Here is a 17953-nt window from a genome sequence, read left to right as displayed (position 1 = left end):
ATGTGCTGAAGGGGAGGGCGGGCACCCATCTGCTCAGTCTGGAGCATCAGGAGGGACTGCAGCATGTTGGTTTGCTGCTCCAAAACTTTCATCAGTCTCTCCATTTCATCCCTAGAGTATGCTTCATTTTCTTTCCTTTCCTGCTTCTCGCTTTCCCTCCACTGCCTGCATTCCGTCTTGTCTGCATCAGAGTATTGCTGCACCTCCCGGAACATATCTTCCTTGCTCCATCTTTGGTGCTTTCTTATCCGGTGGAGACACTCGGCTGGAGTGGAGGGGGTGCCTCCTTTCAAGAACATATCCGGTGAAGCACACGTAACAATAAACAGAAGCATTATTGTTAACTATATGTACAGCATTGAAATGCTAGTTTAAAATACAGCCGTGGTAACACACCAGTCTCTTTCCCCATAGCCCCTGACAAGCACACATGCCAGTGAACAATGCAAGCATGGCGAGTGAGAAATGGGCCAATTACAGTGATAAAATCAAGCAGGGTGTCTACACTGGCACTTTGGAGACAAAAAGTTTGAGTAAAAACCTTGCAGCTCTCATCCAGGTGGCTTTATTACATCACTGAAACTGAGGAGTTCCATCATGGAAAGTGTTTGAGGTGTTAACACCTCCACTATTTCATCACCAAATGCTGCCTTTTGGCAAAAAAAGCTTGGCAGTGTAGACACGGCCGAGGGACCAATAAGGGAAAACAAGTATCCACTCATGCTTCCTGCTGGTGCCTATTAAGGTTTCCCACACCAGGATGTGTAGGAATTATTGACAAAGGGAGCACTATAAAATATAGAATTGGCATTATTAGGGTCTTTTGTTCATAATTCATTTATCTGAATAATGAAAATATCTTTTTTCAGTGTGTGTGGAATGACCAACCTGCTTCATCAATGAGAACAGCCTCCAGGAGTGCATGAAGTGTCTCATATTAACACTGTCTCTCCACAGGTATTTGTCCTGCGACTATCGCCCTACAGCCTGGGTTCATACAGGAAGTCAGGGGATCGTACGGTACATGCAGGAAACACCATTCTGCCTCAGCGTTGGAAACCTTCTCTCCTACTCCATGTCAGATTCCAACTCAACTGACTTCACCAACCCCTCCACCTTCATCCTGCTGGGCATTCCTGGCCTGGAGGCAGCCCATGTCTGGATCTCCATCCCCTTCTGTGCCATGTACGCCATAGCCATCTTGGGGAACTTCACCATCCTGTTCATCGCGAAGAGGGAGCCAAGCCTCCATGGGCCCATGTACTATTTCCTCTGCATGCTGGCCATCACCGACCTGGTCCTGTCTACATCCATCCTACCCAAAATGCTGAGCATCTTCTGGTTCATTTCCAGGGAGATCAATTTCAGTGCCTGCCTCACCCAGATGTACTTCATTCTCAGATTCTCTGTGATACAGTCTGGGATCCTCGTGGCCATGGCTTTTGATCGCTCTGTGACCATCTGCGATCCCTGAGACATTCCACCACCCTGACAAACCCTGTGGTGGTCCAAAATTGGCCTGGTTGTGGTGCTGCGTGGTGTCATGCTCATACTGCCCTATCCCTTCCTGGTGAGGAGGTTGCCATATTGCAGAGCCAACACCATTCCAAACACCTATTGTGAGCACATCGCTGTGGTGAAGTTGGCCTGTGCCGACATCTGCCTCAGAAGTTACTACAGCCTCTCTGTGGCATTCTTGGCGATCGGTCTAGATGTGCTTTTTATCACCATGTCCTATACCCAGATCCTCAGGGCCATCTTCAGCCTCCCAACAAAGGATGCCCACCTCAAGACTTTTGGGACATGTGGCTCCCACCTCTGTGTCATCTTAGCCTTTTACATCCCACATCTCTTTGCCGCCCTCACGGAACAGTTTGGGCACAATGTGGCCCTGCATTTGCATGTTCTCATGGCCAACATGTACCTCCTGGTGCCCCCCATGCTAAACCCCATCATCTATGGGGTGAAGACTCAGGAGATCCAGAGTAGGCTGCTCCAGCTCTTTACTCAGAAAGGGACCTAAAGTTTTCTCCTGGTCTCTGGCTCTCAGACAAAACTGCATGCAGAGCTCGCTGGTAATATGGTGGTGGGCCCCTTCCCTGAATCACTGACTGGCCAGTCAAAGAGACATTAAATCCTTTCCTGACCTTACTGTGCTGTGTCAGCGTGACAAACAGGGGAATCCATCTTTGTGTAACTCATAGGGTTGCCACTCTTCTAATTGCTGGTAACTGGAAACCTGAAGCCCCACCCCTCTGCCCTGCCTCTTCCCCCAGGTTCCACCCCTGCTCTGCCTCTTCCCCTTAAGACCCCACCCCTCACTCACTGCTCTCCTCCCCACCCCCTGTCACTCTCTGGATCATCCCTGTGACGCTCTGCACTACTGTGCTTCGTTTGGGACAATGAATTTCCCTGCACCTGGCAGAAGCGCTGAAAAGGGGAAGTGACATCATCACTTGACCTCACTCCCCTCACAATTCAACACCTCAGAACACAGCTAGAGGGAAAAGATTTTGAATGAGGAGCTGTTCTCAAGCTGGAAAGGAGAAATCTCAGCCCGTGTATGGAAGACTCAGGGTGAGAAAGCACTTGAGTCAAACCCTTTTAAGTTTATAGAACTTAGATTGCAATTTTGCTTCATTTCTTAGGTAATCTACTTTGATCTGTTAACTTATTAGTTATAATCACTTAAAATCTATCTTTCTGTAGTTAAGAAATCGGTTTTATGTTTTTTTACCTAAAACAGTGTGTTGTTTGAAATGCAAAAGGGAAATCTGCTCCAGAAGAGAGGCTGGTGCATTGTCCTCTCCACATTGAGGGAGATGCAGACTGGATAATAAATTTACACTGGTCAGGCTTCTGACCAGGGCAAGACAGTACAGCTCTGGGGTCCTAAACTGGGGAGCTGGGGGGAATTGGCTGGAGCCTCTCTATTGTTGGTTCATGAGCGGCTGGCGAAAGTCATGTAACTCAGCTCGGTGTGTCACTTCCTGTGAATGTTTGTGTGACTGCAGGACCTGGAGGGGTCTGCAATTTGTTACATAATCACAGTGTGAGAGGGGACTCAGATTATAGTGTGCCAGAGGGCTCAGGGGTACCCGAGTTTGAGGTTGCGCTCTGGGGAAGTCCAGCACAATGAGCAGGGTGAAATGCACCACTTCTTGTTCTGAGATTTGTACTTCATACACTGGTATAGAAATTTTAAGTGAGATTTGAAGTGTGGTGGCTGGAGATCAGTCAAAGAGGTGGCCAGTTTGCTATTTTCTGTTTGCTTATTTTGGGAAAAGGAAGTAGGGACAGAAAAGCAGCAAGATGAGTGCAAACAGCAAAAGGATTGTGAAATCGGAGATATTCAGTTTGCAGGCAGTAGAAAAAGAAAAAGAACACAAGAGAATTTCGCAGCTAATGCAGGCAGAGTCTGCCAGATAGGGGGCTAAACACAGAAGGGGTACGGAACTAAAACACAAGAAAGTGAGAAGAAAGAGAGAGAGCGGAATCACCAATTAGACTTGCTGGAAAAGCAGAACCAGAACTCTTCCACTCCACTCATTCCCACCTCTCCAACAATCCTCAGATGAGAACAGCTGTGTCCTGCATACAATGAGGCAGGGGATATTGCTGAATCCTTCACTACCTTTGAGAGGCTGTGTGTGATTCATAAGATTCCTGATGACCAGAAGATGCCCACTTTAGTTACTAATTTAACTGGTAAAGCTCTGGATATATTCAATAAAATGACAATTGATGGTGCTTTAGGTTATTGTAAATTCAAAGAAATGGTTTTGAAAGAAAAAGAAAAGGAGTACTAGTGGCACCTTAGAGACTAATCAATTTATCTGAGCATAATCTTTTGTGTAGGGAATGATGTTGGTTCTGCAATATGGCCACCTCCTCGTTAGGAAGGGATGGGGCAGTATGAGCATGACGCCACGCAGCACCACGGCCAGTCCAATTTTGGCCACCACAGGGTTTGTCAGAGTGGTGGATCACAGATGGCCACGGAGCAATCAAAAGCCATGGTACGAGGATCCCAGAATGCATCACAGAGCAGCTGAGACTGAAGTACGTCTGGGTGAGGCAGGCACTGAAATTGATCTCCCTGGAATTGAACCAGAAGATGCTCAGCATTTTGGGTAGGATGGCCGTAGACGGGACCAGGTCGGTGACGACCAGCATGCAGAGGAAATAGTACATGGGCCTATGGAGGCTCGGCTACCTCTTCACGATGAAAAGGATGGTGAAGTTCCCCAAGATGGCTATGGCATACATGGTGCAGAAGGGAATAGAGATCCAGACATGGGCTGCCTCCAGGCCAGGAATGCCCAGCAGGATGAAGGTGGAGGGGTTGTTGAAGTCGGTTGAGTTGGAATCTGACATGGAGTAGGAAAGAAGGTGTCCAACGCTGAGGCAGAACGGTGTTTCCTGCATGTACCGTATGTTCCCCTGACTTCCTGAATGTGCCCAGGATCTAGGGTGATGGTCGCAGGACAAATGCCTGGATGGAGAGACAGTGTTAATATGAGACACTTCATGCACAGCTGGAGGCTAGTCTCATGGATGAAGCAGATTGGTCGCTCTTCACAAACTGAAAAATGACATTTTTATGATTAAGATAAATGAATTATGAACAATTGCCCCTACTGATGTCAATTCCATATTTTATGGTGCTCCTTTCATCAATAATTCCTACACATCGTGGTGCGGGAAACCTTAATAGGTGCCAGCAGGAAACACGAGTGGATACTGATTTTCCCTGATTGTTCCTTAGGCCTTATATGTACTGCCAAGTTTTTTTGCCAAAATGCAGCAGTTGGTGAAGAAATAGTGGAGGTGTAAACACTACAAAGCCGCTTTTGATGATGGAACTCCTTAGTTTCAGGGACAGAATAAAGGCACCTGAATGAGAGTTGTAAGGCCGTTTGCTCAAAAGTTTTGTCGCCGAGGTGCCAGTGTAGACACGATGCTTGATTTCATTGCTGTAATTGGCCTCCTGAAGGCATCCCACAATGCCCATCCTAACCACGCCGGTCAGGAGTTTCAACTCTGCTGCCCTGCATCCAAGTAAATACTTTCCACTCCTCCCCCTTTAAAGACCCAGGAATTTTGAAATTCCCCTTCCTGTTTACTGGGTGTGGAGTGTTCACATCACATCTTCCCAGGTAGCCATGGTGGATCCATGCCGCAAATGATCTTCCACTTGGACCAGTGTGGATCTGCTGGATCTGCTCAGTATTTGGAGAGAGGATGCTGTGCAGTCCCAGCTGTGCTCCAGCTGTAGGAATTTTGATACCTAGGGGAAGATTTCTTGCAGCTTGCAGGAAAAGGGCTTTGATCGGGAGAAGTGGAAGTGCAGAGCAAAGGTGAAGGAGCTGAGGCACACGTACCAGCAGGCAAGGGAGGCAAACAGTTGCTCCTGTGCTGCGCCCCAGAGTTGCCATTTTTATAAGGAGTTGGATGCTATCCTTGGTAGTGACCCCACTTCCACCACCAAGAGCCCTGTGGATACTTCAGTGGGGCCGGAGCCAATGGAAATTCGACCTAACCCAGAGGAGGAGGTCATCAATAATGATGTGGAGGCATTAAAAGATGTGGAGCCCATGCCAGGGTTGCCCAGTGCTGTGTCCAGTCAGGAGCTGTTCTCCACTCTGCAGGTGTCTTATCAGTCACTATCAGGTGAGCCAGAAGCAGGAGAGAAGGCCCCTAGGAAGTGGTTTTGCTTTGTGAAGTGCAGAGGTGGGTTGAGGGAAGAGAAATGTACAAGGCTGGCTGTGTTTGTGTGTGCTGGGCATTTCCACAAGCAGCTAGGGTGTTGATGCACACCAAGAACAGGGTGTTGATGCACACCAAGATTTTACTGGAATCCTCCAGAGAGATCTCTAGGAAACTTTCCTGCAGGTACTTGCCAATCCTCTGCTGGAGGTTCCTTGACAGAACTGCTTTGTTCCTTCCCCCATTGAGGGACACTTTCTCACGCCATTCAGCCATTACTTGGGCAAGGACCAAAGGAGCACACAGGCAAGTATCATAGGGACCAGGGCGGAAACCGCAAGCCTTTAGTAGATGCATGCCTGCTTTCTTGCTTACTCTCAGGAGAGAGGTATCTGCCACAATGACCCCCACCTGTAGAAAACTTTAGAGTATTGTCCCCTGAGAAGTGCCCCGCGACCCGTTTCACATTGCTTTTTTCCCACCCCCAATATCCACCACCCCTGGAAACACTCACCATCCTTGTAGTGTTCGCCGGCAGGTGTGCTTGTCAAGGGTCAGTGGGAAAGTGACGGGTGTGTTACCAACAGTGTATTTTAACGTTGTGTTTCAATGCTGTATGTGTACTTAATGATCATGCTTCTTTTTATTGTTTCTTGTGCTTCACCAGATATGTCTTTGAAAGAAGGCACCCCCTCCACTCCAGCTGAGTGTTTCCTCCCAGTGAGAAAGCACCCAAGCCAGAGCAAGGAAGATATATTCTGGGAGGTGCTGCAGTATTCTGATGCGGACAAGACGGAATGCAGGCAGTGGAGGGAAAGCGAGAAGCAGGAAAGTAAAGAAAAAGAGGCATACACTAGGGATGCAATGGAGAGGCTGTTAAAAGTTTTGGGGCGTCAAACCACCATTCTGCAGTCCCTCCTGATGCTCCAGACTGAGCAGATGGGTGCCCGCCCTCCCCTTCGGCACATTCAGAACTCTTTCCCATGTCCTCCCCAAACTCCAGCCGCACATTCCTTTCCGATTTCTGGGACGTCTCACTTTACCGTTTACTCCACCTCCGCAGACACCTTTTCAAATGAAAACTGGACTTATGGTCAGCTGTGCTTGTGTGCATCATGTTGCGGTTTTTTTGGCAATAAAAGCAAAGTTATTTAAATGATAAGCTCTGTTTATTTGTTTCTGTGGAAGTTATGATAGCAGATGGCAGCAGGAAACAAGCAGGCAGATTTATCATTTCCTTATATTGAACCCTAGACCAGAACAATCAAAACTGCTTCCTACCCTACCAAAACTGGACTTCATTATGCATTACAAACCCAAGGATAGCAACAAATATTACTCATTCTCCTTTTCAAAGTGCTACTGCAAAGCCTCCCTGATTCGAATTGCCCCCCATTATGCCCCTCTAATAGCCTTGGTGTCTGGCTGCTCAAAATCAACAGCCAAGTGCTCTGTCTCAGCAGTGCACCCCTGAGCAAACTTTTTACCCTTCCCTTTACAAATATTATACAACAAGCAACACATGGCTATGGGAATATTTTCCTCATTGAGGTCTAACTTGTTGTCATAAAAATAAAGGGAAGGGTAAACCCCTTTAAAATCCCTCCTGGCCAGAGGAAAAATTCTCTCACCTGTAAAGGATTAAGAAGCTAAAGGTAACCTCCCTGGCACCTGGTGATTCATAGTCATCAATGTAGTATGGTCCGGAAAAGTGCATGATGCATGAAACTATAGGAACACCAGCCTTTACAAAATCCTAAAAGCGGGGACTTTCTTTCCAGACCAGAAGATCCCTGTAGGGGATGTTGAAAGACCCATAGTGATCCTGGGAGACCTGGCATACCCCTCAATGCCAGGACTCATGAAGCCGTACACAGGGAAACTGGAGACAAGTAAGGAGCATTTCAACAATAGGCTGAGTAGGAGCAGGATGACCGTGGAGTGGGCATTTGGCACGCTGGTGATGCCTTTTTGACAAGTGTCAGGGTTCCTTCCCCACTCTGAACTCTAGGGTACAGATGTGGGGACCTGCATGAAAACCTCCTAAGCTTACTTTTACCAGCTTAGGTTAAAACTTCCCCAAGGTATAAATTATTTTACCCTTTGCCCTTGGATTCCACTGCCACCACCAAACTTTATCTGGGTTCCTGAAAAAATGTAGTTTGGACACATGTTTCCCTCCACAATCCTCCCACCCCTTGCACCCCACTTCCTGGGGAAGGTTTGGTAAAAATCCTCACCAATTTGCATAGGTGACCACAGACCCAAACCCTTGGATCTTAGAACAATGAAAAAGCATTCAGTTTCTTACAGGAAGACTTTTAATAGAAGTAAAAAAGGAATCACCTCTGTAAAATCAGAATGGTAGATACCATACAGGATAATTAGATTCAAACATAGAGAATCCCTCTAGGCAAAACCAATGTCATGCATGTTGCCAAGAGTCAAGGTCTTGTGCAGCAGGATGTGATTAATGCCCTGCCCTGTCGGGTTGACACAGCCCCAGCGAATGACTTCCCAACTCCAAACTGATTTGTGACCGAAGAGTAGCAGCCTGGAGTCACCAGCTTCCACACTGCAATCGCCACATGCTTCTCCACCGAGAAAGCAGGTCTTATTTGGGTGTCCTTCCACAGCAGGGCTGGGATAAGCACAGTACACAATTCCAGGAAGGTGGCTTTTCACATCCAAAAGTTCTGCAGCCACTACTTGTCATCTCAGACCTGCATAACAATGCGATTCCACCACTGCGTTCTAGTTTCCCAAGCCCAAATGCGACGTTCCCTCATGTTAACTGTTCCGTGAATGCCAAAATTAATCTAAAGCTGCTGCTATCCACATCAGACACCACATCGGCCAACTGTGACTCCTGTTGCCTTTGCAACTTCAAGATTGTTACCAGCAAATACACTGCTGGTAACACACCAGTCACTTTCCTACTGACTCTTGACAAGCACACATGCCTGTGAATACTACAAGCATGGTGAGTGTTCCCAGGGGTGGTGGACATTGTGCTTAGGAGAAAAGCAATGTGAAAAGGGTCGTGGGGCACTTCTCAGGGGACAACATTGCCATTCGTGATGTGCTACTGACAGCTAGCAGAGCTGTGAGGCATCCATTCCTGTAGAAAGAGGTATCAGGCTGAGTAGAAATCAAGGGACGTTGAAAAATGCTAGAAACTGGAGAGAGAAGCACATGGAATGTTGGGATGGAAAGCAATGCATCATGGGACATTGATTCCGGAGCTATGATGTGATGCAATCTGCTTTGCCTTCCCACAACACCAATCGGCACAAGATAGAGAACTGAACTGTGGGATAGCTACCCATAGTGCACTGCTCTCACTGTCATTGCGACTGCCCCACATGTGGACGCTCTATGCTGAAAGAGAAAGACAGCATGAACATACAACAATGATTTCCTTTTAAGGCTTTTTGGCCATTGACCAAACTTTCAGTGAAAAAAATCTGCCAATTTACACATAGGCTCAATACAATGAAACCCAGGCTAGCAAGCCCATGCTGCAGGGAGTTTCCATTCATGAAGTGACTGAAAATCTGAGAGTGGGGAAAAAACACCTTTGCCAAGACATGCGCCGGGGGAAACATCCCAACTAGAACCCACCTCAGGGAAAAGACTTGGGCATCATTGATAGCAGCTCCACGGAAACACCTGCTCATTTGCAGTAGTGGCCACAACAAAGACAATGTTCAGATGCCTAAGGAATGGGAGGGAAAATATCCTGCTCTGGAGATGCACTCCCTTTTGGTCACCCAGTCTCTATAAAGGATGTAGCAGATAGAAAGGGGATTTCCCAAGCAGGCTGTGAGAATGGGGGAGGCTGGAGTATGGGGACAGACTGAAAAGTCTGGGACTGGTTAGTTTAGAGAAGAGACAATTAAGGGGGCATACAATAGAGGAGAACAAAATAAAGAATGGAACTGATTACATTGAAATGGACAAACAGAGAACAGCTCCCAGCCAGTAATAGCTATCTACAGATACCCTTCAAAAGGGCCAATTCCCCAAAGAGGAGGCAAATGATCAGCAAAACTGATTGTGAGGAAAAATTTAGACAGAAAAATGGGAATGAAAAATGGAAGTTCTTTAAGAAGAGTTTATGAGAGAACCAAAAAGCATTGATTCCACAATCAAGAAAGTGGAGAACTTTGATTAAAAACCCAGTTCAGTAGCAAAGTGAAGGCCGCAATTGAGGGGGGGAAAGCAATATATAACAAATGGGGGAAAGGGAAAAGAGATAGCAAGCAATAGAAATTGGAAGTTATGAAAATTGATACAGGATGTTACAGACATCGGGGGAAATCCATGCTTTACAGGGCTAAGGATAACAAAAAGGAGGTTATTAATTATCATAAGAACAAAAGAAACCCAAGAAAATGTATAGGCCAATTCCTAGAGGGAGAAAGGAAACTTGTTAATGTTGGAGAAAAGGGAGACGTGTTCAAGAAATAGTTTTGTTCTGCATTTGGAAAGGAGCAGTATCAGGTACTCAGCTCACACACAGTCATGAAATACTTTTCCAGTCCATTAGCTGTCAAAGAGGATGTTAAACAGCATCTACAGTAGAACCTCAGAGTTACAAAAACCAGAGTTACGAGCTGACCGATCACCAAACATCTCATTCCGAATCAGAAGTAGGCAGTCGGGCAGCAACAGAGCTTCCCCACATCAGACCCCCAAAGGAAATAAAGGACAGTTCTTCATTAAAGTGCTGCTCCGATTAATCTCTGGGAAGGTGTTTAAGGGGATCAGGTTGTATATTCACGCAGTGGCAGGTCTGTTGTGTCACCTAAACTTTTGGCACCCAGGTGATCACTGGCCACATTGTGATATTCCTTGGTATGCCCACTTCAGAATATGCTGGTCTTTCACTCTAGCTATGTGTCCCCAGCAAGAAGGCTGCCAAGACTGGCACAACACTGATGGGAGTGGTTGTGGGTTCAAGAATTCCTCACGCCTGTTCTTGTGCTGCTGATCTTGATACGGAGCAGCTGCTGGAGACTGTGAGCAATGAAAACATCAGCCTGGAGTTCCTCAGCCCCCCACATTTTCCTTTCATCCACTGGAGCTGGGGTACCCATTGTTCTATAGATCTCTAGCTTTGTAGCAAGCCTGCGGCCATGACATCCCCACAAATGCTGCACTGTAAGAACGCAGCCCCCACATCTTTCTAGCAGCATCCAGCCCTATCTAAGAAGCCACCTTCTGCCCAACAGTGCCTCTAGACAGGTTAATACTGAGCTGGTTGCAGTTTGCAATTGCAGGCTGCTTGATGGTAATGATGAGGGACTTAGCGTTATGTGGATTATTAACCAGACTAATGCGCACTGCTTCATGCCCAGCCAGATCAGTGCTCAACCGCAGCAGTTCACAGTGCTACACCTGCTATTTCCACTGAAGTGGATGGACTTACAGAGCCTTGAGTGTTTGTAACTGGCACCTAGGGTGGGATGCGCATTAGAAGTGGCAGAGAGAGGGAGGCATGTGTGTGTGTGAGGAGTTAGAAAGGAAAGGGAGAGAAAAGGCACCAAAATTCATGGAGAGAGAGAGTGAGATGGGACAAAATCCACGAGAACAGGGACTCCCTGCCTCTTCCATTCTGCGGAGCACTTTCCAAGGGAGAGACTGTCAGGGTTCCCCCTCCCCACACACTCTCAACTTGGGGTACAGATGTGGGGACCCACATGAAAGACCCCGTAAGCTTATATTCTACCAGTTTAGGTTAAAACTTCCCCAAGGCACAAATTCCTGTCCTTGTCCTTGGACGGTATTGCTGCCACCATCGAGTGATTTTATCAAAAACTCAGGGAAGGATCACTTGGAATCCCTATTCCCCCAAAATATCCCCCCAAGCCCCTTCACCCCCTTTCCTGGGGAGGCTTGAGAAGAATAGACCAACTAATTGCCTTAGCAATGTGTGCACAGACTAGACCCTTTGTCTTCAGGACACTGAAATTTATCAGGTTTTTAAAAGAAGAACTTTATGATAAAGAAAAAAGTAAAAGAATTACATCTGCAAAATCCAGATGGAAGGTAACTTTACAGGTTAATAAAAAGATTTCAAAGAAAGAGGATTCCCCTCTAGCTTCATCTTCACAGTTACAAAAACAGGAATCAAACCTCCTCGGTAGCATAAAAGATTTCTCAGTTGAAATCCCGGACGATTCACCACTTGTAACACCAACAGACGCTGGTCGTCAGTGGGCGGGATCGAACCTTGGACCTTTGGAGCTTAGTACATGAGCCTCTACCACATGAGGTAAAAGCCAACTGCCTATTAGTTAAGGCTGTCAAGCAGACTCATTTTATCTCTCTCTTTAAGTGGTCTCGGTGCCACTAGATGGGACAGAACACCACACCCAGGAGGCGTGTGGGTTATACAGAGAGCTGCATGCCAAGCACCAGGGCCCAGAGACTAGATTTGGCTTGGCTCCCCCAGACTCTCCAATTCCTTCAACACACCTTCCCAGAGCCCCCCCCCGCCGCCTTGGGCAAACTCTGTTTTCAGTTTCCTTCTTTCAGGGCACAGGATCGTTAAAGCAAACAGATCCAGGCTTTCCAAAAGGGGTTGCTAAACCAATTCCTCTACTTTACACAGCACAAGAGATACCCGGATCCAGTTAAACACAGTACCACACTTGTACACTATTCCCACCTCAGTGTCCTCACTGCCCTGGAGCATTCTTTGGGATTTCGTCAGAGCCCTCTAAGGTGTCCAGAGGCCACCTCCTGGCTTCTCCTCCATCTGGAGTCTGCCTCTCTGCTGCAGCCATAGCTCTGAAACCAAAGAGTCCCCTCTGCCTCCATTGTGCCTCTCTCCTGCCCCAGCTTCTTCTGACTCATCCAATCTCTGTGTTTGTAAAGGGCTGGACCAAGACTGCCTCTCTCTGGTCCCTCTTCTGGGGAGGTTCCATTCCTTCCAAGCCCACCCCTCAGCAGAGAAGCTGGAGAAAACGGATTTTATCTAAAATGCAGTTACTCCTTTCTTCTATCCACTCAAGCCTCCTGCCTCTGAGCACAAGGAGCATGAGCGAAGAGTACAGTAAAAGCCCCAAGACGTAAGGATAGAGATCATAGAATCATAGAATATCAGGGTTGGAAGGGACCTCAGGAGGTCATCTAGTCCAACCCCCTGCTCAAAGCAGGACCAATCCCCAATTAAATCATCCCAGCCAGGGCTTTGTCAAGCCTGACCTTAACAACTTCTAAGGAAGGAGATTCTACCACCTCCCTAAGTATCGCATTCCAGTGTTTCACCACCCTCCTAGTGAAAAAGTTTTTCCTAATATCCAACCTAAACCTCCCCCACTGCAACTTGAGACCATTACTCCTTGTCCTGTCCTCTTCTACCACTGAGAATAGTCTAGAACCATCCTCTCTGGAACCACCTCTCAGGTAGTTGAAAGCAGCTATCAAATCCCCCCTCATTCTTCTCTTCTGCAGACTAAACAATCCCAGTTCCCTCAGCCTCTCCTCATAAGTCATGTGTTCCAGACCCCTAATCATTTTTGTTGCCCTTCGCTGGACTCTCTCCAATTTATCCACGTCCTTCTTGTAGTGTGGGGCCCAAAACTGGACACAGTACTCCAGATGAGGCCTCACCAATGTCGAGGTGGTTCCTACAATCAAATGTGAGTAAATAGGTGTAACATGGTCAGAAAGGGTTATGCAACTAGCATGCTAATTGACCAAAATTCAACCTTTAAAGACATATTAGAGAAGTATATAAATGATCAATAGGACCATTTCTCATAAATAGCAACATAGCCATGGGAAATGGACTTGAGCTTTAAAATGCAAACCTGTACTGTTAGAGAATTAGAGGTGTCAGGGTTCCCTCCCCACTCTGAACTCTGGGTACAGATGTGGGGATCTGCATGAAAGACCCCCTAAGCTTATTTCAGCTTAGGTTAAAAACTTCCCCAAGGCACAATTTCTTCCTTGCCCTTGGTATCGCTGCCACCACCAAGTGATTTAAACAAACGTTCAGGGAGGGCCACTTGGAGCCCTATCTCCTCCAAAATATCCCCCCAAACTCCTACACCCCCTTTCCTGGGGAGGCTTGAGAATAATATCCTAACCAATTGGTTACAAAGTAAGCACAGACCTAAACCCCTGGGTCTTTAGGACACTGAAAATCAATCAGGTTCTTAAAAGAAGAATTTTATTTTTTTAAAAAGGTAAAAGAATCACCTTGGTAAAATCAGGATGGAAGGTAACTTTACAGGGTAACAAAAGATTTAAAACACAGAGGAATTCCCTCTAGGCAACTTTAAAGTTACAAAAACAGGAATAAACCTCCCTCTAGCACAGGGAATAGTCACAAGCTCAAACAAATGATAACCTAATGCACCTCACCTTGCTTACTTTCACTTTTTGTAGTATGAGAGACTCGTTTCAGGATGGTCTGCAGGAGAAGGAGTTTTCTGCCTGGCCCTTCTCAGTCCCAGGAGAGAGCACACAAACAAAGAGCCCAAACAAAGCCTCCCACCCCCACCCCCCCAGATTTGAAAGTATCTTCTTTCCCATATTGGTCCTTTTGGTCAGGTGTCAACCAGGTTACCTGAGCTTCTTAACTCCTTACAGGTAAAGGAGGAATTCTAGGCTACCCTTAGCTGTATGGTTATGACAAGAGGTAATCCTACTTGTATGTGTTTATTTATATCTTGTTAGATGTTAACCATGTAAACAGATGGTTCCTGTCTGTTGGTATATCTGTTGATTCAAAGATCAAAAGAAAATAGTAACATTGAAATTAAACGTGGGTGTAATAATTTCATTGTCTAGACTTCTATTTGATGTTTGTAGTTAACTACCAATGCATGCTTAATGGATAATTACCTTATGCTGATGAATGGAAGAGTTACCAGTGTATTCACAGGAAATAGGTAATTCTATTTCAAAGCAACAATTCTTCATTATCATAGCCTGCAAATGGTCCTTAAAAGAATACTTGGGTCCTGATCCTGTCATCTCAAATCCGCTTCAGCTTCGTCAGGAGAAGCTCAAGTCACAAGGCTGAGGTCTGCAGCTCCATTCTGGATCACCTTGATCCTGAACATTGGGCTGCAAGCGAAGGGTTAATTCTGAAAGATCTCTTGGCAACTCTAAAGCTCACCATCTCGACCATGAAACTGACTTAAGAATTCTACTCATATCTCTATGTATAACGATGTCCAGTTACTGCAGGGCAGAGGGATGCACTGGGTCATTAACTGGGGCCGCCTCCTACCCGCACGCAGGCTCCTTGTCAGGCTGCAGCATCTCCCGTCCCATCCCCAGAGCAGAGGGAGCCCAACTGGGGGGGCTGGGTGGGAGGAGGAGATTGTGATGGGATGTACCTCTGGGAGAAGCCTGGAAGCTGTTGGAACTGCTGTGCCCCCAAACCATTCAGCTGGGTTGGCCTTTCCCCCTGCTCTGCTGGTGACACACAGCCAGCCCCTCCGGGCCCTGTTCTCACCGAACATGACAGCAGGTGTTACCACACACTCAACTAAGTTACCTGAGTGCTTTACCTAAGCTACTCATGGACCATCAGCCAATATCCCAGCTCCCCAGCCTTGCACCCCTCCAGGAGCATAGAGTCAGAATTACACCGTCTTGCACAACACAGAGATGTGTATGGTGCAAGCTCATTAATTAGCCTCTCCCCCCTCGATGGGGGAAGATATGCACCTTTCTTTGCTTATGGAGCTAAGAGTCCCAAACACTTCACTCAAAAACACACTAGTTAAGATGAAACATAAATCAGGTTTATTAACTACAGAAGGATAGATGCTAAGTGATTATAAGTGATAAAAGAACAGATCAAAACAGGTTGCTCAGGAAGTGAAACAAACCTGCAGCTTAAGACTTATACATGCTTGATAGGATTTGAATCAGCAATATCTCACCCTGACTGATGATACAAGCAGGCTTACAGATTCCTGAGGAAAAGGCTGTACCTGCTTTGAAGCCTGGGTTCCCCTGCCCCATTCAAACTCCTTTGTCTTCCTCTGAGCTTCTTGCAGATGTTGAGTTGTGGGGCATTCAAGACAAGAGATGATTTCACTCCCCACCTTTTATAGTTTCTTCCAGTTTTCTGAAAAGTCTGTGTATGTGACGTGCAGGGTCTGCCCCCATTGGCCAAACATTCTCCGTTGTCTCCGTACTCCCTCTGCGGAGGCTTTCTTATACAGAGTTCCTGTACTAGTGGATTCTTCCCTCGATGAGTGTTTATGACAGCGATTAACACTGTCTAGCTAATCCTTTGACACACCTGAAAGGCTGGTTTTGGGTGTTTCCAGCCTCGTATCACAAGTTAGGAACTCACACAAAGCATGATTTCATTACTTCATATACAACCCAAGGAGGTATCAATGTTAAGCAGATTAAGCCCTTTAGAATAATACCTCACAGGACATACTTTGTACAAAACGTACCATAATTGCATCACCATGGTAAATATGGAGTGCTTTGGAGTGCAGAGTGTCACAAGGACGATCCAGAGAGTGACAGGAGGTGGGGAGGAGAGGAGAGAGTGAGGGCCAGGGCCTTGCGGGGAAGACACATAGCAGGGGCGTAACCTGGGGGAAGATGCATGGCACATGGGTGGGGCCTCATGCTTCCAGTTACCAGGAATTAGAAAGGCGGCAACCCTCGGAGTTGCACATCGTCAGATTCCCCAGTTTGTCACACTGACACAGCACAGTAAAGTCAGGAAAGGGTTTCAGATCTCTTTGACTGGCCAGTCAGTGATTCAGGGAAGAGGGCCCAGCACCATGTCACCAGCCAGCTCTGCATGGAGCTCAGTCTGAGAGCCAGATAACCAGGAGAAAGCTTTAGGACCCTTTCTGAGTAAAGAGCTGGAGCAGACTATCCCGAATCTGTTGGCTCCTCACCCCATAGGTGATGGGGTTTAACATGGGGGGCACCATGAGATACATGTTGTTCATGAGAACATGGAAATGCAGGGCCATATTGTGCCCAAACCGTTCCGTGAGGGCGGAGAAGAGATGTAGGATGTAAGAGGCTAAGATGACACAGAAGTGGGAGCCGCAGGTCCCAAAAGTCTTGAGGCGGGCGTCCTTTGTTGGGAGGCTGAAGATGGCCCTGAGGATCTGGGTATAGGACATGGCGATACAAAACACATCCACGCCGGTCACCAAGAATGCCACAGCCAGGCTGTAGTAACTACTGAGGCGGATGTTGGCGCAGGCCAGCTTCACTACAGCTATGTGCTTGCAGTATGTGTAGGGAATGATGTTGGTTCTGCAATATGGCCACCTCCTCGCCAGGAAGAGATAGGGCAATACGAGCATGACGCCACGCAGCACCAGGGCCAGGCCAATTTTGGCCACCACAGGGTTTGTCAGAGTGGTGGAATATCTCAGGGGATCACAGATGGCCATGTAGCGATCAAAAGCCATGGCCACGAGGATCCCAGAATGCACCACAGAGCAGCTGAGAAGGCAGAACATCTGGGTGAGGCAGGCGCTGAAATTGATCTCCCTGGAATTGAACCAGAAGATGCTCAGCATTTTGGGCACGATGGCCGTAGATGGGACCATGTCGGCGACGACCAGCATGCAGAGGAAATAGTACATGGGCCCATGGAGGCTTGGCTCCCTCTTCACGATGAACAGGATGGTGAAGTTCCCCAGGATGACTATGGCATACATGGCACAGAAGGGGATAGAGAGCCAGACTTGGGCTCCCTCCAGGCCAGGAATGCCCAGCAGGATGAAGGTGGAGGGGTTGGTGAAGTCAGTTGAGTTGGAATCTGACATGGAGTAGGAGAGAAGGTTTCCAACGCTGAGGCAGAATGGTGTTTCCTGCATGTACCGTGCATTCCCCTGACTTCCTGATTGTGCCCAGGGTCTAGGGTGGTGGTCGCAGGACAAATGTCTGGATGGAAAGAAAATGTTAATAAGAAACACTACATGCACAGCTGGAGGCCTGTCTCATGGAGGAAGCAGGTTGGTCGCTCTTCACACACTGAAAAATGACATTTTAATGATTAAGATAAATAAATTATGAACTGTCATCAATATAAAGGGAAGGGTAAACCCCTTTAAAATCCCTCCTGGCCAGAGGAAAAATTCTCTCACCTGTAGAGGGTTAAGAAGCTAAAGGTAACCCCACTGGCACCTGACCAAAATGACCAATGACGAGACAAGATAGTTTCAAAAGCTGGGAGGAGGAAGAGAAACAAAAGGGTCTGTGTCTGTCTATATGTTGCTTT

General features: G+C 47.1%; 1 protein-coding gene and 1 pseudogene across 1 annotated transcript; one reads left to right on the top strand and one right to left on the bottom strand.

Moving 5' to 3' along the window:
* Positions 1 to 1024: 1024 nt before the first annotated feature.
* On the top strand, positions 1025 to 2023 carry LOC144279794 (olfactory receptor 52R1-like; annotated as a pseudogene).
* Positions 2024 to 16550: 14527 nt separating this feature from the next.
* LOC144279786 (olfactory receptor 52D1-like) lies at positions 16551 to 17549 on the bottom strand. The gene has a single exon (XM_077841441.1). The coding sequence runs from the start codon at positions 17547 to 17549 to the stop codon at positions 16551 to 16553; it is 999 nt and encodes a 332-aa protein (XP_077697567.1).
* Positions 17550 to 17953: the final 404 nt, after the last annotated feature.

The sequence above is a fragment of the Eretmochelys imbricata genome, chromosome 1 (genome assembly GCF_965152235.1).
Source record: "Eretmochelys imbricata isolate rEreImb1 chromosome 1, rEreImb1.hap1, whole genome shotgun sequence".
NCBI classification, from domain to species: domain Eukaryota; kingdom Metazoa; phylum Chordata; order Testudines; family Cheloniidae; genus Eretmochelys; species Eretmochelys imbricata.
The sequence above is the reverse complement of the archived record's forward strand: the minus strand, read 5'-3'. Positions and strand labels throughout refer to the sequence as shown.

Bases quoted from the DNA above. Each gene is read 5' to 3' on its own strand.
- LOC144279786 (XM_077841441.1), bottom strand. From the start codon at position 17,549: ATGCAGGAAACACCATTCTGCCTCAGCGTTGGAAACCTTCTCTCCTAC.